Genomic DNA, 22,348 nt, shown 5'->3' with positions numbered 1-22,348 from the left:
GGGTCCAATGGAGGGGGGTGGACAGGCATGGCGTGAATTGGGATCCTCAAAAGTATTTAAAAATCTCTTAAAGTAGAGTTTGGGTCATTTCTGTGCATTATGCATGCAGGCAGACATGGGGGGATGCATGGAGCAGTGCTAATAGAGCACTTCCCCCCTTGCCCAGTCAACTCCCGCCATCCCAGTGCCCATTGCACTGGTTCCCAGTTGAACTGGCTCTCCATACCTTGCAGACCGGCAGTGCGGGGGGGAGCTGGGCGAGTACACGGGCTACATCGAGTCCCCCAACTACCCGGGGAATTACCCCGCCAACGTGGAGTGTACCTGGAACATCAACCCGCCGCCCAAGCGCAAGATCCTCATCGTGGTGCCGGAGATCTTCCTCCCCTCCGAGGATGAGTGCGGCGACGTCTTGGTCATGCGGAAAAACTGTAGGTAACCGAGCGCGCCGTGGTGCTCAGGGGAGAAGCTGGGGGAGGAAGAGGCTGGGGTTTGGCAGAGCTGCCTTGTGCGAAGGGAAAAAGCTGCATCCCCCAGTGGCAGGAGGGGATTTTTGGGAATTGGGTGCACGGGGGGATCGGCATTGCCCTGCCACCCCGGTGTCTTGCTGGATCAGGGGGATGTGCATGAGCTGAGCGTGGGCTGGGTTCCACACCCAGGTCTCAGCACTCTTTTTTGGGGGTCAAAAGCCCCATTTGGAGCTTTTGAGGGCAAGGAAGGAATAACAACATCCCTGGTATGTAACGTGAGGGTTGAAGGGGGCTCAGCCTTGCTGGACACAGACAATCCCCATCCTTGGTGCCCCCATTTGCCCTGAGCATTTAAGCATGGTAAACCTGGAGGTAGCTCTGCTGATGGGCCTCCGGCTTCACGTGACCCCTCACCGTTCCCCCGCAGCCTCCCCGTCCTCCATCACCACCTATGAGACGTGCCAGACCTACGAGAGGCCCATCGCCTTCACTGCCCGCTCTCGGAAACTGTGGATCAACTTCAAAACCAGCGAAGCCAACAGTGCCCGGGGCTTCCAGATCCCCTACGTCACCTATGATGGTGAGCACAGGACATGGGGGGACACCATCCCATCGTGCCGGTGCCCCCCTGCCCAGTTTGGTACCTGGGTCACCCCCAATTCACCTCTCCCATGTATTTGGGGGGAGCGGACTCAGGGATGGGGACCAGAGGTTTGGGAACAAGTGACAGCTCGTGCCCTGATGGTGTTTCTCGGTTGGGCGTTGCAGAGGACTATGAGCAGCTGGTGGAGGACATCGTGCGGGACGGGAGGCTCTACGCCTCCGAAAACCACCAGGAGATCCTCAAGGTGAGCGTGTCCCCACCACATCCTCGCTGCCTGGGGCTCGGGGGGGTGCCAGCGTGCAGGAGCATCCTTCCCTTCGGGTGTACCCCCAGGCTGTGCCCATGGCTTCGATTTGGAGCAGGGCAGGGGGAGCATAGGGTGGGATGGTGACCCCCCCCCCACCTCTGGCTTGGCATCCCTATAGGACAAGAAGCTCATCAAAGCTTTCTTCGACGTGCTGGCACACCCCCAGAACTACTTCAAGTACACGGAGAAACACAAGGAGATGCTGCCCCGCTCCTTCATCAAACTCCTCCGCTCCAAAGTCTCCAGCTTCCTCCGGCCTTACAAATAGCCCCCCCATGCCCCCGCCGCCCCCGGGCCGCCCCGCAGCCAAGGAAACCCTCTTCTCCCTTCCTTCTCCTTTCCGATTTTCTCCTTCCTCCACTCGGCTCCGGCAGGACCACCACCCCTCACCCCGCAGACGTCCCCCCGCGATTTCTCCACTGCTCCCCGCAGAGCCGTGCCCCCGGCCGGGGGGGGATGCTCCAGTCTCATCCAGCCACCAGCGAAGCCGTTCCTCTCTTCTGACGCAGCTTCTTCGTTTTAGGAAACCGAAGCACTGGTCCTTTCGCCACCCTCTGCCCTCCCTTTGGTTTCCTTTACCCAGGTCTGTCCCCATTCCCTGGTGCCACCAGCAGCCCGGGACATTGGGGGGGGGGTCATCATCCTTCCAGCCCACGGGGCTGGCGCCGGCTGCAGCCCCACCGAGCCCTTTCGCAGAGGAGCGCAAGAAGGTAACGCTGCATTTATCGCAGCGCCTGGGTCGTGGGTGTCGGCATCGCTTTGCAGAGATTGAGGGAAAAGAATTTTAAAAAGCATACTTGATTAAAAAGAAAATTTCAAGGAGAGATCGGCAAAGCACGCCAGCGAACGGCAACCATGGTGGCTGCCGTGGCCGTCCCGCCGGAGAGCCGCGCTGGCGCTGGGAGGAAAGCACAGCCAAGCCACGTTCCCGGAGAACAATGTCTGGCTGCATGGGAGAAAACAGGGAGCAAAGGAGAAGGACTTTCAGCCGGGTTCGTTTTTTTTTTTTTTTTTTTGTTTGTTTTCCCCCACCCCAGACACTTGTGCCAAGAAACCAGACTTTCTTACAAGCTCTGCCAAAGAGTAACTCGGAAAAGCAAGCTTTGTGAAGAGCAGGAGTAAATGTTTGTGCACTAGGATATCCTCCTTTCTACCTTTTTCATATGTATTAAGTGCAATCATTTGAGTCTTCTTTATATTATTTAGAGGGAAGTGTTTTTTTTTTTCTACTAGAAACGACGATATTTATACCTGCCTGAGAAATGAGAATGTGCGTTTGTAACGAAAACAAAAACCACCCACCCAAAGCAAACCCAGCCCTGGGCTGCCGCTGACAGGCAGGATGCCGTTTTCAGGCCTTGCAACCTTTTCTGCCGCATTTGTCCCTGATAAAAACCCCTGTTGGGGCCAGGGAGGGGAAGGTGGTGGTGCCTCTCCTGCTCAGTGTGTGATGGGGTGAGTTTTTGCAGGGGATTTGAGGCATCTTGGTCCGTCCACAGAATGGCTGGGGTGGCTGTGAGCTTTTGGGCTGATCCTCCGTGGTTTGAGGGTTGTTCAAGCCCCATTGTGAGGGGGATGCAAAACTCGGCCATCACCTGCTTGTCACAAACCCTTTTGCTTCCCTGCAGGGACTCTGGGACCAGCCGAGACCTGGTGGAGACTGGGGGCAGGTCCTGAGGCAGGGTCTGGGGGGGGGCCACACTCGCTGGCAGAAGAGGGGAACTGCCCCTTCGCTCAGCCCCGAAATCTCCCCCCAGGTCTGGAGGTTCCTGGAGGGAGAGCCATCCCCTTCATCTCCACATCCCTTCAGGTGCTTTTAGCTCTGTCCCTCCACGCGTGCTCATCCCACTGGGATGCAGCAGGACCCCCTCCCCAGGAAGCAGAGCACAGATTCCAGGGGGGACCCCATCCTGCCACCCCCCCCTTTCACTGCCACCTGCCTGCCCCCAGCTTCACAGACAGCCTGGGGACGGTGGCTGGGTGGATGTCACCGATGGGTTTGTCCCCCCAGCATCTTCACGCAGCCAGACAGGACCCCCGGGGACAGGAGACTGCTGCCACCAGTCATCCCTCTTCCTTCTCCTCAAGCCTCACTCCCTTTCCAGCCCGGCCACTGGCTCTCGGCTGTCACCTCCCTGTGTCTTCATCCCCATCTTCATCCTCTCAAAGACCTGGAGCTGACAGGACTAAACATGGCCAACTTGCCTACAGCTTTCCTGTTGGCAGGTCCCCTCCCATCCCTGTCCCCGCTTGTCTCTCACTGTCCCTTTGACCACATCTGGGGTGAGCCCTGCTCTTAATGAACCAATTATTTATTGCTCCGCACGTTCCCCCTGGGTCAGGCCTCGCCGAAACCAGGAGGCAGCTGCTCACCTGTGTTTTCCCTCCTCAACCCGTGCTGCTCCAGTGCCCCGAGAGCTTCTTCTGGGCTCTGTTAGGGGCTGCAGGCGGGGTGGGCGCTGGCGAAGGGGGCTGAGGTTTGTCCCCAGGATGCGTCAGTTGGAAAAGTCTGTCCTGATTCATCCCAGCTGTGGAGTTACCCCTCCTGCCGCCCGGCTCCCAGCCTGCTTGGAAGCTCAGCATCTGTGGGCTGAGCTGTTTGTCACTTGGTTGGTGTCTGAAAGCAGCTGCTTTGATGCACAAAAGCTGTTGTAGGGATTTGGAGGGGTTTGTTGGGGGTTTTATTTTATTGCTCTGGGGCAGTCGCAGCGGAGCACTGACCGTTGAAAGAGTCTTTCATATTTAGAAGAAAAAAATAAAAAGAAACAACAGCAAAAATAAAAGCAACCCAGGAATGACTAATCCCGCTGCGGTGGCCCCGGTGCGATGCAGCCACTCGTGCTAAGAGTTTATTAATTCTTTGTGATTTAACAGTGGGGTTGCTGTCGCCGTGACCCTGTGGGGCACTGGGGCTCCCAGAGCCTTGGGGTGTCCTGGTTGTCGCTGCACCGACCACCTCCGCTCCCCTACAGCAGTTTTGGAAGGGCAAGGTGGGCAGCACATCCTCCTGTAACAGCCAAAGACACCTGGTAACATCTCCTTTCACCAAATCTCCCAAATAAACCCCCCCAAAAAAGTCCCTGGGGCCACCAGAACCACCCCACTGCAGTTCAGCCCCTCTTCACCCACATCCACAACTCGGAAAGGGTTTGAAAGGCTGAAAATTGCATCATCAGCCACCTCGGGTGTATTGAATGTTTCGACACGCTAAACATAAATAAGGGTCGTTGGGTTTTTTGGGGTTTTTTTCATGTTGGAATATTTATATCTGCCTTTTGCAGTGGGCCCTGTCTTTCCATCTCCAGCAAAAATGATTAAAGTAATGAAAAAGATGTAGTTCATGAAGTTATTTGCACTTGATTAAAAGAAAAAAAAAAATGTATCTTAACTTTGTAAAAAGAAATGTTTGCATTTTGTATTGTCTTTTTTTAATTATTAAATGGAATTTCTTGGTGTTGCGTTGATCTTTCAGAAACTGGCTTTGACGCTTATTTTAAAGGTTTCTAACAGCAGGATCCAAAGCTATTTTCATTGTTTTGTTCCCTCGGCTGCTAAGACGAGCTCTTTTCAAGGGCATAAGGTTTTTTTTTTTTCCCCAAAAAAAGCTCAAATCCTACACATTTCCATAAGCTCGCCAGTCATTACACAATGTATTTATTTATGTACATTAATTAGATGCAAAAGATCTCATTTTTAGCCCAGAACATGGAGTTGGACAGGGACTAGCTCAGAGGGAAGCAGTGGGGATGGAAAACACTCTTCACCTTGGCCCCAACCCCCTTGCTGAGCTGCAGCTCCCTCCCCACACCTCCCAGTCCTCCCAATCCTGTAGCTGGGACCAGCTGGAAGCCACCCATGTCCTCCTGAGCTGCTGCTGGGCAGGACCCCGTGGCCCCAGCCACTGTGGGGGCAGCAGAAACCCCTAAAAGCGAGCGTCCCCCAGAGCAGCATTACCAGGCTCCTTCCTTCCAAACCTCCCCTCGAATTCACGTCCCCATCAGCTCCACACAGCACTTTGAGACCTTTCCTGCCACACAGAAGCCAGCAGCTCCTTAGCAAACCCTTCCCAAGCAGTTCTGGAGGAACACAATCACACACACAGCTGTTAAGGTGTCCTAAAAGTTTATTGCTGCCCCATCAGTAGAGGCGCTGGGGCTTCCCCATGGTGCTCTTGATGTACAAAGCACGAACGTTCTGCCAGTTCTTCTTCAGCAAGGACACCAGGAAGTTGATGGCCAGGTGGATGTTGTAGACGAGTTCATCCTCAGTCATCTTCACGTGACCGACGGCCACGGCCAGGCAGAGCACCTGGGGGACAAGGACAGGGGGGTCACTCACACAGGTTTTGTGGGGAAATCCAAGCTGACAGCTAAGTGACTGACAGAACAGCCCCGTACAGATCTCAACTCGTCAGGGCATCAAATTATCTCATGCTCTGTCAGCTGGATGTGACCTCTCCAGCTTATCCACGAGTGTTTTTCCACAGAACTCATTATATTTAGCACATGGCTCCCGTGAACACGTCCCGGAGCACGGGGATGCCATCTCTGACCAACACTCGCTTCCTCAGCGGGCCAAGGGGACTTGGAGAAGGCAGGGAGCTCCACTGCCTCCTGGAGATGGGGAAACTGGGAAGGACGTGCAACACGCTGCGCTGAACCGGGAGCAGACCTCTGGTTTAACTCCACTCCCACACCCTGCTCATTAGGCACCGTTGGCATGTGCCCCGCAAACCGCTAACCCGGCGCAGAATAGGACGATTAGCTCCAAACTTCACTGCTAAGCATGGCGCCAGCTTCACTTTTTGTTTTGGGCACCAGCCACCAGCCCTTTCTTTCCGCACATAACACACAGCGAGGCCAAGCCGAGGAGCTTGTAAGACGATGTTCCCCGCAGGCTGAAGACAAAAGGATTTATGAGCAAGCTGACAGGCTAAGTGTCAGGACATCGTTAGCTCAGTTACTTAAAATGCTCCAGCATTTGCAAACCATCACATTTGCTGTGTCCTCCCAGTTGTGTGCCCCCAGGCCCAGATCAGCTGGACTCCGAGGGCATCCTCCACTAGCAGAGCTGTTAATTTTGAATAATACCCATGAGTCACATTTAGACCACTAACACAAGATTAAAATGCCTAAACGGGGTTATTTTGGTTTTAGGGAGTCAGCTCGCCTTGACATCTCTTGACAGCAAGAGCAGATATCCACAGAGCTGCTCCAAAGTTCACTTGCAGAGTCAAGTCCCAAACTTGCCTCTGGCAAAGCACAGCTGCGTGCCCAGACCCACAGGGGCACGCCTGGCCCGGGGCCCCACCCTGCCAGTGTCACCCACTTACTGTAAGAAGCATTAATTATGATTGTGCTCAGCAATGAAACATCAAGATCATCTCCTAATCATTTGCTGTAAGATCATTCAACCAGAAATAGATTACTCCTCCTTCCCAGCCAGCAGCTGAACGCTCCGGGTACCGTCTCCCCTTGCGCTGTTTTAGGAAGACGCTCGAGGGACACCTACAGCCCAGACCTGAGATTGCAGCCACATACAAGTGACCAACTGACACAAATAACCCGCAGGTATTTAGCTGCCTTAGAGAGGAAAAGCGCTGCTTTACCTTCTTCATCTGAAATTTGATGGTAGATTTGACCTCATCAACCTTGGCCACCAGGTTCTCGTTGTGAGTGAGGAGAGAAGGGAATTTGCCGGCTTTGTTCAGACCTGGACCCAGGATTCGAGGAATCTGCTTGATCAAGGACTCTGAAGCCAGGAAGGCATCGTACTTCTTAGCTGTGAGGAGAGAACCAGTGTGGGCAAGGACGGACTCTCAGCTCCTACACAGAGCTTGAAACTCAGCTCAGCTGAGACTGCACTGCTCTGTTTCCCTCAACACACACATTTTGACATTCTCAGAGTCCTGCCTAGCTGAACCTAAGCTGGTTTTAGTAATATTGTATTAGAAATTACTCCTATCACGACAGCCAAACCCACCAGCACCCAACTTCACACCCTGACAGCACACTTGTTAGTATACACAGTTCACTTCCCTGAAGAAAAACGACATTTGAGCCACAGGTGACTGACACTGAGCTCTGGGCTCTACCACAGCCCGTGCACATCTGGATGGATGGATCACCCATCTCAGGGAGACTTAACTAACAGCTGTGACATCTTATGTCATTTCCTAACTGCATACGGTTCCATGGCTAATTATGGATTGAGTGGGAAGTTTTCCTTGTCTGACAAAGACATATATCAAAGTGACTTTGCAGGGAGGAAAGGATTTTATCTCTTACCAAGTGTAAATAAGCAAACTTCATTCTATTCATTACAGTACTGCAGGACTAATGCAAACTTCTGCCTCCAGGTTTTGCTGCACTCCAGCCCCCTGACCGGTAAAGTGAGGAACAGCAGCTAAGGGCAAAAGTTTCAGGGAGACAGGAACAATTTTCCTGTAGCCCTTCCTTTGGGAGGAGGGCACTCAACCTTACTCCTGGAGGGCTGACCCATCAGACCTTCTGCACTCAATAACAAGTTATTTGCTCTTCTGGGTAGTTTCTAGAGGGAATTCTGTACTCAGGCTGACTCTGGTCAGCTTTCTACTCCCTGCAGTTAACCATGACATGGATATCTGAGCACTGGGAAAAGCCAGGGTACGCAGAGCCCGACCAACACCACTCACCCAGCTTCTTCACCAGCTTCTTGTTTTTGTTGAGCTTCTTCAGAGCCTCTATGTCCATGTGAGGGATGTCAACCGCTTTGGCCTCATCACAGTGCTGCTGATCCCCCAGCAAGCAGACCGAGAACTTGGGCCGGGGAGTTGACTTCAGCCTGGGGACAGAAAGTCCAAATTACAACGAACCACCAGCACCACACACACTTCCACGGGAGACATCACAGAGATACCTTACCACAGCGCCTGGGAATCTTCCTCCACAGCTTCTAACCTGCCTTCTCCAGCAGGTCGGTGGGGAAAGCACAGGGGCGTCCCACACCTCCCCTCATGTTTTAAGACCCAGGGTAAGGGTCCGTCCAGCCACACCCACTTAGTTAGGAGTGGTCTGAACTACCCGAGCGGTTCAGCGCTGCGTCCTCCTGCTGCGGCAGCCGGCGGGGCCCGACAGCAGCGGGGAGGGCGCAGGCCGAAGGCTGGGTGGGAGCAGGAAGATGCCGAACCTGACGGTGCCGGAGAACCGCTTGTCTTTCTGCGGGTCGTAGTTCTTCAGGCTGATCTGCAGCTCCACCGTCTCCACAAACCTGAGGAAAGGGGAGAGGAAAGCGGCGCTGGTGAGGGCCCAGCCGGGCACGGGGAAACCCCGGCCGAGCGCCGGGGCCTGTGACACACCCGGTCCCGCCACGGCGCTGGGCTCTTACTTGCGCTTCTTGGTCTTGCTGCCCTGCAGCACCTCCTTCACCGCCTCGTACAGGGTGTCGCGGGAGACCTTGCTGCTGCGGGGAGGAAGGACAACGCGGGCTCAGGGCTCACCCCGCCCGGGGCCTCCTGCGGGCCGCGGACACGGGGGACGAGGTCCCCGAGCCCACCCGCGCTCCCCTCCACAGCCGCCCCCCAGCAACCGCCCGGACAGCCCCGCGGATGGCGGCGGATGGCGCGGCGGACCGGCACCCACCTCATGGCGGCGACCGGTCGCGATGGAGAAAGGAGGAGCCGCTCCCGGAACGGGATAAATAGAGGCGAGACCTCGCGAGACTCAGCGCCGCGGCGCCATGCTGGGAGGGGCGGAGCGTGGCGGGGAGAGCTGTGCCGGCTCCCTGCATGAGGAGCGCCCCAGGCACAACGCCTCGCTGCTGGGAGAGGTTTTTCCCTCTTGGGATTTGCTGCTGTAAAACCTTGTTATTGAGTTTACGCGCGCAGAGACCCGCTGAAGGCCCGCGTTGGGGCAGCCCATCTGAGGGCAAGCGGAGCCTCTTGGCTTCAATATCGCAGTGCGCATGCGCTTTGAGCGCCCAGCGTGTCGCTCTCCTTCAATCGGCCCTGCCAGCCCAGTTCCGGGGGGCGGAGCCACGGTGCCCCGGAACCTGGATGGTGGGCGGAGGTCGGCTGAGGCGCGGCGGTGAGCGTGGTCGCTATGCGGGTTGCGGGGCGGGGCGAGCAGCGGCCGGGCCGCGGTGCATGGCGGTCAGGCGGCGGACTCGGCCCCGGCGGGTTCCCTCAGGTCGGTGCCAGTGGTGGTGGGGGAGGCCTGAGGGGGCGGGGGGAGATGGCGGCCGAGGGGCAGCTGGGCCCCGGCGAGTTGCCGCCACCACCCCTCTGGTCAGCAATACGGGGGGGACACCCGCCATGTCTCCCCACTACCCCCAGGGCACCAGGGCCTGCTCCACCCCGCCGCTCCCTTCAGGGCTCACCATGGCGCCGGGCCCCGTCCTGCCCCTCAGGGCGTCAGGCCCTGCATTGCCCTGCCCTGCCCTGTCCCCAGCCCGCCCTGGCGCGGGAGGCACGTCCCCTGTCATCCCCTGGGTGGCTTCACACCGCAGCCTACACCTGGCTTTCCTCAGGTAGCGCCCACCCCATCCCTTCCAGGGGGTCGCGGCCCCTCCAGCAGCGCTGACAGCGGTTTGCGTGGCAGCCAGAGCAGCTCAAAGGGGACTCTGTTCCCCAGCGATACCCCAACGACCCTGCTGGGATGGAGTCTTTGCTAAGAAACGAGCTGCAGTGCCTCTGAGGAGGTGTCAGGCAGAGAGTGCTGCCCCTGGAGAGGAGCACTGGGGTTAGAGAGCAGTAAGTGTGGCATAAAGCCTGGGTGCTGCAGTGACAGAGCAGTCAGACTTGTTCCTGGAAATCAAAATGATAAAATATTAGGCTATCTCAAAGATTACTCATGAAGAATCCACTGCAGCTGCTTTTAAAGATAATCTGTCAGCAGAGTGCCTCTTTAGCAAAATGTTCTTGTGGGGGTGTGGATGTTTTAATCTCATCTGCTTATAGCCTGAAATTCTGTTCCTCAGAAGGCTGGGAATTAGACAGGAAAGGGAGGAGGGAATGAGGATGCTTCCAGGGACAAAGCTCACCATCCTGCCCTTGTCTCTTGCAGTCCAGGACACCCTCAACCTGCAGGTTCAGACTTTAAAGTACTCAGAAGACTTTCCTGCAGTTCATTTGGAGGATGGGAAGGGCTTCAGTGTGGCATTTACGCTATCTCTAGAAAGAGTCTGTCAGTTCACTGGCTTGATAAGCTTTATCTTATGTTTGTCTGTGGAATAGATTGTTAGCCTTGCCTGCCATTGCTATGGGAAGGGGCGTGTCTTTTGTTCAGTTTAATCCTTTATAATCTCCAAAATAGTTTGCCATCCAAGCCTTTCTTAATGTACAAAAGTGAGTATACATATGTTGGGAGAAAACAAAATTTGAATTGTTCTTTTTATTTAAGGCTTGCAACAAAGAAGACAACTCTCTGTTCCACAAAGCTCTTGCTCTGGGTGCCGGTGCTCTCTGCGAGCACGCTGAGTAAAGTGAAATTCATGTCTGAGGACCAGTCATCGGGGCAGGATGGAGAGCTTGGGCTTGCAAGCAGTGACCCTTAGTGACGGGACGACAGCCTACATTCAGCAGGCTGTCAAAGGTAACGGTTCCTTTGGGCTGCGAAGTCTAAAAGCCTCTTGATTGACTCTGTGCAATTAAAGCAGACTTAGCCAAAGTACCCTCACAGCACGCAAACTCTCATACATCTCTTTGGTCGCTTGGCACAGGAAGCTAGCAGCTATCGGTTAGATTTGCACAGAAGAGTGACACAGCAGAAATAAAACATGCCTCTGGTTTGGAAATAAAGCTTTGGAGATGGGAGAGCTGTTGCTGTAGAAAATGAAGGTTCTGTTCAGACTAGAGCAAGCCCTCTTCTCTCCAGAGTGTCTGGGGAAATGGAGTTCACCCCATAGCCTGTAGGACTATTCAACCAAAACTTCCCCTGAAGTGAAGGAGGATGTTTTATTTCACTGAGATGCATAGAATTTGGTTCACAGTACTGCTTTTCTCACTCAAAGGGGTGCTGACCTGGGCGTTGGTTAACTGAAGCAATATCCAATTCCACATTATGCCCTTATGTTGTGGTTTAAGTCCAGGGGGCCACCGCTGCAGCCCCTTCCCACGCTACCAAAAACCCCGCCACACAAACCCGGTACCCCTTATTTTGGTGTTTGTGAGGTGTTCCTTCCTTCACCACCCCACCGTTCCTGAGAAAAGCAGCACTCTGTTTCCCAGCCTGCGGAACAGGACGGTTGAGTTGCGAGGCTTCATGTCCTGGGGATTGCTCTCTTGCTTCCTTTTCTGGGAGAATTCACTGTGAGTTTATTCCGTGTGTGGAGTCGGACTATCTTGAAAACAGCTGGGTTTTGTGACCCGCCCCCCCAAACATTATGCACCAGCTGAAAGCAACTTGGATTCCTCATGTTCAAGTGCGATAGAGAAACGTCCTCTCTGCATCAAAATAATTTGGTAACTAAAACATTATTACAGAGTTACTCAGATTTATCTTATTTTAAGAGTCCAGTCTTCACAACCCAACAAGGGTGGCAACACTTTAGGTCCCTTTAGGTCCTGTACTTTTTTTCCGAGAGTTGATCCTCCACCAAGGTAGAAGAAAATAAATCTTCAGGCCCCTGCTGATGCTGTTAAAATCTCCCAGTTGAATTTTTCTCCAGCACAAGTGCAATTGCTTTCTCCTTCAGATCCAAAATGCTTAGCACACATCATTCTTTCTGTTTCTTGGCTTACAGGGCTGTGAAGGGCAGCTTGTAAACAAGCAATGACTGAGGTTCTTTGTCTTGTATCCTCCTGTCTAGGAAAGGGAGGCTCCAGCATTTCTGGGAAGTTAAGTGCCTCTATGGCTATTCAGGGGAAAGCTTGATAAATAACAGCTTATAAGCAACAGTTTTGTTGTCTACTGTGAGACTGGTTTCCTGGAGAAGAGGCAGCAAAGGGAGCAGCTCATGGGACCAGAAAAACTGGACTCTGCTGACGGTGCTGATGGCATTTTTTTAACTGTTTCAGGTGAAAAGCTGATTGAAGGGCAAGTCATTGAACTTGAAGATGGGACCACAGCTTATATCCATCAGGTGACAGTTCAGAAAGGTGAGGACCATAATTTCATCTCTTTCTTTTTAGAAGGATGTTGTAGATGTAACTGCAACTGTGCTCCAACAGTTGGGCTCCCCTGTTAGCTCTAACTTTAAGAAGTCCATATGGGTGTAGGTTTGGTTTTTTTTTCTGGCCTATGGTTTTGAGCATGAGCAAGGACGTAGAACATGTGATTTCCTGCAGTTTTTAGCAATCTGACAAGAAGGTGAATTTGCTGGTGGTGTAAGCAGATGTTTAAGTGTTGTTTCACCTGTGAGCTCTCTCACAGTTGTCAGTCTGACAGATCACAAGCAAGGCCAGTAAGCTGTGTGCTGTGTGTGCCAACCACAGAGCCCAAACAAAGTTTCTTTCCTGTGGGAGCAGTTGGACAGGAATTTCCTCTGAACTATGAGATAATATATTACTTCTGGAATAGGTGTTTGCAGGGAGAGGATGGGGATTGTTGGAAGCATGGTCGTTGACCCATCAGCCAATGTCACCTCCAGAATGAGGTGACATTAGTTAATCTGAGAGGTGGTAGGAATTAATTTCATGAGGCAGGGACCAGAGTGGCACAGAGGCATCCTCCCTGACCACGATAAGATGTGAAAGGGGAGGTAGAAAGAGCTATGGTGCTTTGGGCAGTCCGTCCTTCACCCTCCCAAGCTCCTTGTATGCCATCTCCCTTTTCTGTTCTTAACAGGTTGCTTGAAACCCACTTTGTACACCTGGCTGTGCCCCTTTCCACCCTTCATCCTCTTCCCTGCCTCCAAATGCACACACAGAGTGCGAGGGGTTTTCCTTCTCACCCCTGCTTCCCCTGCTGTGGGATGTTTGTTCTCTTTCACCCAGCCCTGTGCCAGACCAATCCTTCTTGTCTGGGACATAATCTGGCATTTTGGAATTGGTGAGATACTGCATTACCCCAATGAGCTAAAGAGTTGTGATGAAGCTGTGCGTGAAGCCTTAAAAACCTCATAATTCATGTCAGAAGGGCTCAAATGGTGTCTTAAAACCTATAGTTGTGGTTGACTTTCAGTGCAAGCCCTGCTGTGTCCTCTTCTGTGGGCGTGAGCACTGTAGGGTTCAGGAACTGACGCAGGATCCCCTCCATCCCATCTGAGTCTCCCAGTAAGGTGTGTGGATTTTTTTCTTTTAGAGTCTGTGGCTTTTGAAGATGGTCAGCCAGTGATGTTGGAAGATGGCAGTATGGCCTACATACACAACACAGCTAAAGGTGAAGAGTGTTCCCTGTTCTTCCCTTGGCAGCTGGAGTAGAAGCTGCTAAAGCATCACAGATTTCCAAGGCTGTGGGTAGCCCAGGGAGATGAAGACTGCCTTGCACTCAGCAGCTCTTTTACATTTGATTTTATTGGTTTCCTCTTGCAGAAAGTTATGACCCCAGCACCTTCGAGGCTGTCCAGCTGGAGGACGGCTCCACTGCCTACATCCATCATCCTGTCATCATGCCACCTGGCAGCACCATCCTGGAAGTGCAGGCAGAAACTGGGCTAGAGGAGTTGGCTGGAGAGGAGGAAGATGACGCCTTTGATGTCGAGACCATTAATGCATTAAAGCAGTACGCCAGTAAGGTGAGGACGCAGCGCCTCTTTCATGGTCTGCCAGCAGTGCTGAGGGGCTGGTGTAGTAGTCCACCACATTTGGCCTGGAGTTTGTGTCCTCCCTTCATTAGTCCTTCTGTATATTTGTTTTTCAGCAGTGCCAGCTTTGAGAAGAGAGACTGGACAGGGCTCTAGGGAGAGTGCCACCACTGAGAGGTGGCTGACAGTTAAGGACCTAGAACAGGGCAGTTCCTGCCAGACCCTCTAGCTAGTTCCTACAGAGTGCCAGGCCTGCCACCCTTAGCCTGCTGCAGGCATGGATTTGGGAAGAACAGAGAGCTGCTGTGATACAGCTTGGCTTTTCTTTTTGCCTGAAAGGAAGCTGCAGAGAGCTGGGGATGAGTCTCTTTAACAAAGTAACAAGCGATAGGACAAGAGGGAATGGCCTCAAGCTGCGCCAGGGCAGGGTCAGACTGGCTCTTAGGAAGGATTTCTTTGCAGAAGGGGTTGTTGGGCGTTGGAATGGGCTGCCCAGGGCAGGGGGGGAGTCCCCATCCCTGGAGGGGTTGAAGAGTCGGGTTGACCCAGCGCTGAGGGATCTGGTGGGGTTGGGAACGGTCAGGGTGAGGTTCATGGTTGGACTGGAGGAGCTTCAAGGGCTTTTCCAACCGAGGTGAATCTGTGATTCTGATTCTGTGAAATGTCCCTTCTTGTATGTGTTTTCTTTCTGTTTGCCTGGGTTTCTCATGATGCCACCTGGGTATTATTCTCTTCCACAGATGATTCAGGCAGCCAGTTGAGACTAGCCTCAGCTCAGGAGTGTTGAGGCTACTCAGCCCCCAAGAATGACTAAATTATGGCCGCTATTCCCCATGTTGACAAAGGCCTCAAAAACCAAAACAGCTTCATATCCTAACATGTGGTTACTGCAGTGCTCCATCTGAATGTCGTGGGTGCTGCTGTTTTCTCCCATCTTCGCGGTGTTGTGTGAGAAGGGGCTGCCGGGAGGGTGCTGACACGGTGCTCAGCTGGGTAGAGTTAAGATTTGCTGGTGGAGACCTTTGTGCTGTGGTAGGACCAGGCTCGCCTAGCGCTCTGGAGAAGAGCAGGGTGGCACTGTAGATGTGAATGCCTTCCTGCTTGGGTTGCTCAGCTGTTCCGTGCTGTACAGGGAGGCACAAACAGTGCCCATGCTTCTTTTCTTGCAGGTGTCTGATGAGGAAGAGGAGGGAGTGACAGACACCTGCCATACGAAGAGCGACGACTCCAGCGGCGTCCCTTCCCAGGTCTGAGTTTTTCAGTGATGCATTTCTGAAACTAGGCCAAGCTCCTCTTGATGCAGAGCGCTTTGCCAGCTCTGGCATTAAAAAAGCGTTGTGGCTTCTCTGCAAAGTTAGTAAATATATTAGCTACAGGTTTTACAAATGAGCTAAGTGAAGCACAGAGAGGTGAGTTATGTGTCTGAGAACACCGAGTGAGCTGGGAATGGGAAATGCTGCTACCCAGACCCCTGTCCTGTCTCCTGGGCTGCACCACATGTGTACGAGCTGTGTTTGTAGGAATGTGTTTTGGGGAGGATAACTGAAGGAGTGCATACATATAGCAAGGAGGGAAATTACTTGTGTGGGCTTTACGAAGCCTGCTGTAGTGGCTCGCTGAATTAATTTCCATATGTCTCTGGGCAGGATCTGCAGGAGGAGGAAGTGCCCAGCAATGAGAAGGGGCAGCAGGTCGGCAGCAGAGCTTTCCGTTGTGGGTACAAAGGCTGTGGCCGCCTCTATACCACCGCCCACCATCTAAAGGTAAAGCTGGTAACATGCAGTCATACAGCGAGCAGACCAGGCATGTCCCCATGTTACAGCACCAGATCAAAACAGCCAGATGCTGCTATACAAAAGGCTGTTGTGTGCTTGGCTCCCCAAGAGATCCAGATGTGTTAATTGGCCAAGGTGAAATCCAACAGAGAACTTCAGATTCTCTCCACCAGCTAGATTTCTCCGCTCTGTTTGCCTTCCTCCTTGTTTTGGAGCTCATTTTAGGGACCTGTTCTTTCTCTTCCAGGTACATGAACGTGCTCACACAGGTGACCGGCCGTATACGTGCGACTTCCCGAGCTGTGGGAAAGCATTTGCTACAGGTAACGATTTCTCTTTGAGCATATTTTGTTTTCTGTTCAGTCTAAACCACCCTTGAGTATCAGCCCTGGCTTTTTTCCAGCAGAGCACAAGGAGCATAGCTTTTAAAGCCTTCTGAGAAGGAATTGCAGCATGGGAGGCTGCCCGGGGCTTCATTGATTATGGACAGATTAAAGGAGTTACAGGAAGAAGCTGAGTTGACAGTGGTGGTGTGGGGCTGCTCGGATACTTCTTCCCCTTCAGCTTTGCAGACACAGGGCAGACATTCAAAAAAGCATGAGCTGAGAGGTGATACACGCTTGCCATATTATTTCCTTCTTGTTATACAATTAATTGTGGTTTCTTTCCTGGACAGGGTACGGGCTGAAGAGCCATATGAGAACACATACTGGTGAGAAACCGTACAAGTGTCCAGAAGACATGTGTAGCAAAGCCTTCAAAACCTCTGGGGATCTACAGAAACACATCCGGACACACACGGGTGAGCAGTACAGGAGGAGAACTGAGCTGCCTGTTGAAAAGGTCTCCAAGATAAAGTACTGCTTCAGCCTTTGTGCAGGACAAGCCTTTTTGTATCTTGCGTGAAGCAAGGCAGAACTGAAGTTATTTCAGACAGAAGTAGATGGGTAGTAGAAGTAGTCCTAGGGATTTTCAACTCAGTTATGAACAGCAGAGCAAAAGGGGACGGGATGCCAATGCTGCTAGAGGAAATGTGCCAGCAGCTGGGTCTGATCTGAGGTCTTGTTGTCGTAATACTGTGGAGGAGCGAAGGGAACTGGGTGTCCAGGGCATTCCAGGTCGCTGCATTGTAGCAGGACCCTCATCCACGTTACTCTGTCGATGCAGGTGAGCGTCCCTTCAAGTGCCCCTTTGTGGGCTGTGGCCGCTCTTTTACCACATCCAACATCCGCAAGGTTCACATCCGAACGCACACGGGCGAGCGGCCCTACATGTGTCCGGAGCCCAACTGCGGGAGGGGCTTCACCAGTGCCACCAATTACAAGAACCACATGCGAATCCACACAGGTAAGAGGAGGAGAGGGTGAAACACAGACGGCTCCTCCCTGCTCAGCTCTCTGCACTGACAGCCAGGGGAATCTGTGGGACTGAAATGGTCATTTCCAGGCCAGGCATTGCAGGGGAGGAGCGGCTGAGGGAACTGGGGGGGTTTAGTCTGGAGAAGAGGAGGCTGAGGGGAGACCTCATGGCCCTCTACAACTCCCTGAAAGGAGGGTGCAGAGAGGGGGGATGAGTCTCTTGAGCCAAGGAACCAGCGCCAGGACAAGAGGGAATGGCCTCAAGCTGCACCAGGGCAGGGTCAGACTGGCTCTTAGGAAGGATTTCTTTGCAGAAGGGGTTGTTGGGTGTTGGAATGGGCTGCCCAGGGCAGGGGGGGGAGTCCCCATCCCTGGAGGGGTTGAAGAGTCGGGTTGACCCAGCGCTGAGGGATCTGGTGGAGTTGGGAACGGTCAGGGTGAGGTTCATGGTTGGACTGGAGGAGCTTCAAGGGCTTTTCCAACCCAGATGATTCTGGGATTCTGTGGTAGATCTGGGAGTAGCCGGGGGTTCAAGGGAATAGGAATTGCTTTATTGGGCTGGTTACTGTTCCACCGGGCTGTCTCCAGCTATTCCCTCTTGACGGGGAATCCTTTCCCAGAGCGTGGGGAGGGTGAGTGGGTTAAACTCTGCTTGTGGGCTCTGTTCTAGGAGAGAAGCCATACATGTGCACCGTGCCGGGCTGCGGAAAGCGCTTTACTGAGTACTCCAGCCTCTACAAGCACCACGTGGTCCACACGCACTGCAAGCCCTACACCTGCAATAGTTGTGGGAAGACTTACCGCCAGACCTCCACACTGGCCATGCACAAGCGCAGCAGCCATGGCGAGCTGGAGGCCACGGAGGAGAGCGAACAGGCCCTCTACGAACAGCAGCAGCTGGAGGGTGAGCAACCACTGCCCCATCCCCTGTGGCAGGCTTGGGTCGGGCCGTGCGGCGCAGGGGAGAGAGGTGATGGCAAGGGCTCCCCTCGCACAGAGCCAGGTCTGTGCTGCGGGCTCCTGCCTCCCCCATCAAACCTGTGTCATCAAATCTGTGTCACAGGCGAGAGAAAAGGGCTCCCCATGGTCCTCGCTGTGCGTCACGGGTTGGGAACAGACTCCTGCCCGTTCTGTAGTACAGGGAGAGGTAAAGATCCTTCTTCCAGGCCAACACTGGGCTGTTGTCATCGTGATCTTGTGCTCTTCTGCGCTGGCCCATCAGGCTGCAGGCATGTCCCAGGGTCAGGGGGGTGTTTTCACACTGGTCAGCACTTCTCTCACCCCTTTTGCTCTTCCCCTTCCCTGACTCAGCTGCTGCTGCTGACAGAGGCTCCCCCCTGAAGAGCCAGCATATTGCTTTCCTGTCAGAGATGGAGGAAGATGAAGAGGAAGAGGAAGATGGTATGCCTACGCAGGTCTCACTTATCTCTCAGGACAGGACAGAGCAGGTATGGACACTGACAGCCTCCAGCGTGTGGGGGACAGTAGTTAGGAGTGACATTCTGCTGCTACCCAGCCTTGGTGTTCTTTTTAAGGCTTTTTTTTCCTAGAATCATCAAATACTTTGGGTTGGAAGGGACCTTAAAGACCATCTAGTCCAGCCCCCTGCCACAGGCAGGGACACCTTCCGCTAGCCCAGGTTGCCCAAAGCCCCGTCCAACCTGGACTTGAACCCTTCCAGGGAGGGGGCAGCCACAGCTGCTCTGGGCAACCTGTGCCAGGGCCTCACCACCCTCACAGGGAAGAATTTCTGCCTTAGATCTTAATCCAAATGTCCCCTCTTTCAGTTTGAAACCATTACCCCTTATCCTATCCCCACACCCCTGATCAAGAGTCCCTCCCCCCTTTCCTGTAGCCCCTTTCAGTCCTGGGAGGCCGCTCTAAGGCCTCCCCGGAGCCTTCTCTTCTCCAGCTGAACCCCCCCAACTCTCTCAGCCTGTCCTCACAGGGGAGGTGCTTCAGCCCCCTGATCATCTTAGTGGCCTCCTCTGGACCCTCTCAAGCAGGTCCGTGTCCTTTTTCAGCATAAAACAGACCCTGGGTCTTCATGGGCTCTGTCCTGAGGGCTCCCTCCTTGCAGCCTTACCCCGCTGATGCAGTCAATGTGGAGGGTAAAGAAGGGCCTCAGCTCCCCGACTCCCCTGCTTGCGGGACGGGGTCTTGCGGGTGTTTGTGTGCAGCGCCTGGCAGCGCTCGCCTCCTGGACAGCTGTCAGAGGCAGCTCCCAATCTGCTGACACAGGCTGGATCTGGAGACGGTTTTTTCATCGTTTGTATAGCAGCACTTTTCTTGTACTTCCCTCCACCAGCGGCCCATGTGCTGACTGGGAAAAACTCTTTTCTGTGGCATGGGGCAAAGGAAATGGCTGCCTCGAGTAATGCTAAGGCCTGTTTCCTCTTAGTGTGAGATGCTCCCTGCTGTGAGGTGTCCCTTCAGCGCCTGGAGGGGAGATGCTAAATGGGAAGGGGAGGTGTGGTAGAAGGGGGAGGGCTGGAGCTCTGTGAGTTCTCCATGGATTCCACCCATGGCCCTGGGCGAAGTCCTTGGAGTTCTCCAGAATCCCAGAATCATCTGGGTTGGAAAAGCCCTTGAAGCTCCTCCAGTCCAACCATGAACCTCACCCTGACCGTTCCCAACTCCACCAGATCCCTCAGCGCTGGGTCAACCCGACTCTTCAACCCCTCCAGGGATGGGGACTCCCCCCCTGCCCTGGGCAGCCCATTCCAACGCCCAACAACCCCTTCTGCAAAGAAATCCTTCCTAAGAGCCAGTCTGACCCTGCCCTGGCGCAGCTTGAGGCCATTCCCTCTTGTCCTGGCGCTGGTTCCTTGGCTCAAGAGACTCATCCCCCCTCTCTGCACCCTCCTTTCAGGGAGTTGTAGAGGGCCATGAGGTCTCCCCTCAGCCTCCTCTTCTCCAGACTAAACCCCCCCAGTTCCCTCAGCCGCTCCCCATCAGACCTGTGCTCCAGACCCTGCACCAGCTCCGTTGCCCTTCTCTGGACATGCTCGAGTCATTCAATGGCCTTTTTGGAGTGAGGGGCCCAAAACTGAACCCACTCATCGAGGGGCGGCCTCACCAGTGCCGAGCACAGGGGTGAGATCCCTTCCCTGTCCCTGTTGGCCACGCTAGTGCTGATACAAGCCAGGATACTCCGTGCCCTAGGTCTTGCATGCAGAGGAGGAGAGAATATTTCAACATTACTGGGATCTTTGCCTTGGCAAACTTGGGGAGTTTCCCACGGTTTCCTGAGAAGCCATCCCGGCTGAGCACATCTGCTGTTCTCCCACCCAGGTCAGGCTGTCACAGGAAGCCCTGCAGGCCCTGGGCAGTGCCATCAGCGTGGTGACACCAAGCGGAGCCCTGGCCGTGCCTGAGGAGGAGCTGGCAGGCCGTGACACACACACCGTGACTGTGCCCGGCGCTGACGACACCCACACGCAACCGGTACCGACAACACCGTGACCTTCCCTTTTCCCTGCGGAGAAACAGCCTGCTAGGAGGGAACTGCTTTTTCTTTTAAAACGTGATTGGTTTTTATCTCAATTGTGTGCTAGGTTACCATAGTCACCTCTGGGGCAGTCATGGCTGAGGAACCGGCCGTTGCATCGCTCTGCCAGCCACAGGTGACGTTGCTGGCTACCGCCAACGGCACCCACATCACAGTGCAGGTACCGCACCGCTCCCGCCACCTTCCCCTCCAGTCCCGCCCTACCCTCTGCCTTCAGCACCTCCCCTCTTGCCCAGGGTGCTCGCTCCTTAATTCCCACATGTCCTGTGTACAGAGGAGAGCAGGGACATGCTCCTTGGATTGCAGAACGCTCCTTCGGAAACAGCTTTTCCCCGTGTCTCTCTCTGCTTTGCCCTGTCGCTTTCTCCCCGTGCCACCCATTGCCCCTCCCTTGTCCCTCTGTCCCCCCTGAGCGAGCCTGCGCCTCCTGAGCCCAGTTTTTAGGAGGACAAAGTTACTTCTCTCCCTTCCCTCCGCTAGTTAGAAGAACAGCAGAGCCTGGAGGCAGCCATCAGCGTGGCCGCAGCAGCAATCCAACATGAACCCGTAACGCTTCACGCGGCCGTGTCTGAGAACGGGTGCTGAGACCCCCCCGCGGAGCCTCCCGGGCGGGGAGAGCCGGTGGTGGCCCGAGAGCCTCTGCTCGGCGGGGACGGGGCCCGGCGGCCGCGGCAGAGCTGCGGGACGTGGCGAGGGAAGGGGCTCGTGCACCCCCCAGGCGGGGGCAGCTGGTGCTGGCAGCGCTGGGCTGCCCGAGCGACCCTGCACGAAGGGCTCTTCTCTCCGTGGAGGGATGTGGGAGACACTTGGCTGCTGCCTTCTCCCGGAGGCTCCGCTGTTTTCCTGGGCTCTGAGCAGCAACTTCCCTGCTCCACGCCTCGGGCACGGACTCCCTCTGTCTCAGAGGAGATGGCAGATGGTGTTTTCTAGTATTTATTTCTTTATGGCTAAGACTTCCAAGACCTGCTGGTCTTCTGCAGTAGAGGTGAAGCCACAGAGGTTTCAGCAACCTCTGGGAGCGCAAAATTTTTTTGGAGAGATGCTTCCTGCCCTCTCCCTCTAGGAACGATCCAAGAGCTCCCCTTTCCTGCCCACCCCTCCAGGCAAGGGACAAGTGGCAGCACGTGCACAGGAGCAATAAAGCCCCGTCGGGGCAAGCCCAGACTGTCCTGGGCTCGGTGGCTGGAGCGGTGACCAGTTCCTGACGCCGGAGCGAGCGCCCGGGCTGGCTCCGACAGGAATTCTCTGTCACACTCCGCTCTCGAGCAAACTTCCATGGCAGACGCAGCGCTGTGGGGCTGCTCCCTCCGCTGAAACCAACCAGCACTTGCTGGGGGCTCAGCTAGACTTGGATGTAAATACTGAGCTGAAATAAAATCAAATTAAAAATTTTCTTTTTAAAACGAAGCACCCTTCTCTCTTTCAGTTCCTGGGGCCAGTGGCTGGCGGAGGGTGGGAGGAATCTAGTAACATTTTTGCAGATGTAAGGATTAAGGAAGTTCAGGAGATTTGTTGAATTGACCAAAAGTACAATGATTGTCCAAAAGCAGTGCTGACGAGGCATGTGAGCTGGAGAAGTTGTAGCCTCTGAGCTCTCAGTGTGTGTCTTGGAGGGGCTAAGAGCTGCCTCCTGAGTCTCACACCAGGCCTCGCTTCCTCCAAG

At 54.3% G+C, this 22,348-nt stretch overlaps 3 protein-coding genes across 9 annotated transcripts in view; 2 read left to right on the top strand and 1 right to left on the bottom strand.

The window, feature by feature from the left end:
• The window catches only part of SCUBE3 (signal peptide, CUB domain and EGF like domain containing 3), a 36,460-nt gene extending 34,739 nt beyond the window's left edge, over positions 1 to 1,721 (top strand). The window contains exons 20-23 of the mRNA XM_074893475.1: positions 234 to 431; positions 898 to 1,050; positions 1,239 to 1,318; positions 1,500 to 1,721. Of these exons, the coding sequence (XP_074749576.1) occupies positions 234 to 431; positions 898 to 1,050; positions 1,239 to 1,318; positions 1,500 to 1,649 (581 nt within the window). The 3' untranslated portion in view covers positions 1,650 to 1,721. The remainder of the gene's footprint in view (positions 1 to 233; positions 432 to 897; positions 1,051 to 1,238; positions 1,319 to 1,499) is intronic.
• A 3,765-nt stretch (positions 1,722 to 5,486) lies between these two features.
• On the bottom strand, positions 5,487 to 9,145 carry RPL10A (ribosomal protein L10a). The gene is made up of 6 exons (XM_074894042.1): positions 9,001 to 9,145; positions 8,747 to 8,821; positions 8,549 to 8,629; positions 8,055 to 8,203; positions 6,990 to 7,162; positions 5,487 to 5,689 (listed from the first exon to the last, which is right to left on the bottom strand). Exons 1-6 carry the CDS (start codon positions 9,003 to 9,005, stop codon positions 5,519 to 5,521), a joined length of 654 nt encoding a protein of 217 aa, XP_074750143.1. The 5' UTR covers positions 9,006 to 9,145; the 3' UTR covers positions 5,487 to 5,518.
• On the top strand, positions 9,115 to 22,092 carry ZNF76 (zinc finger protein 76). Of its 7 annotated transcripts, none has more exons than XM_074894041.1 (15): positions 9,439 to 9,546; positions 10,759 to 10,950; positions 12,375 to 12,455; positions 13,600 to 13,677; positions 13,830 to 14,032; positions 15,211 to 15,288; positions 15,688 to 15,804; positions 16,064 to 16,139; positions 16,493 to 16,618; positions 16,984 to 17,163; positions 17,845 to 18,078; positions 18,486 to 18,622; positions 20,469 to 20,621; positions 20,732 to 20,845; positions 21,749 to 22,092. In XM_074894041.1, exons 2-15 carry the CDS (start codon positions 10,878 to 10,880, stop codon positions 21,824 to 21,826), a joined length of 1,728 nt encoding a protein of 575 aa, XP_074750142.1. In that variant the 5' UTR covers positions 9,439 to 9,546; positions 10,759 to 10,877; the 3' UTR covers positions 21,827 to 22,092. The 7 variants fall into 7 exon arrangements, with proteins under 7 accessions (XP_074750138.1, XP_074750137.1, XP_074750142.1 ...); XM_074894040.1 differs by having other exon boundaries at positions 21,166 to 22,092; XM_074894037.1 differs by lacking the exon at positions 9,439 to 9,546 and adding an exon at positions 9,115 to 9,213 and having other exon boundaries at positions 20,732 to 22,092.
• Positions 22,093 to 22,348: the final 256 nt, after the last annotated feature.

This window comes from Strix uralensis, chromosome 24 (assembly GCF_047716275.1).
Source record: "Strix uralensis isolate ZFMK-TIS-50842 chromosome 24, bStrUra1, whole genome shotgun sequence".
NCBI lineage: Eukaryota > Metazoa > Chordata > Aves > Strigiformes > Strigidae > Strix > Strix uralensis.
This window is presented reverse-complemented; position numbering and strand designations above follow the sequence as displayed.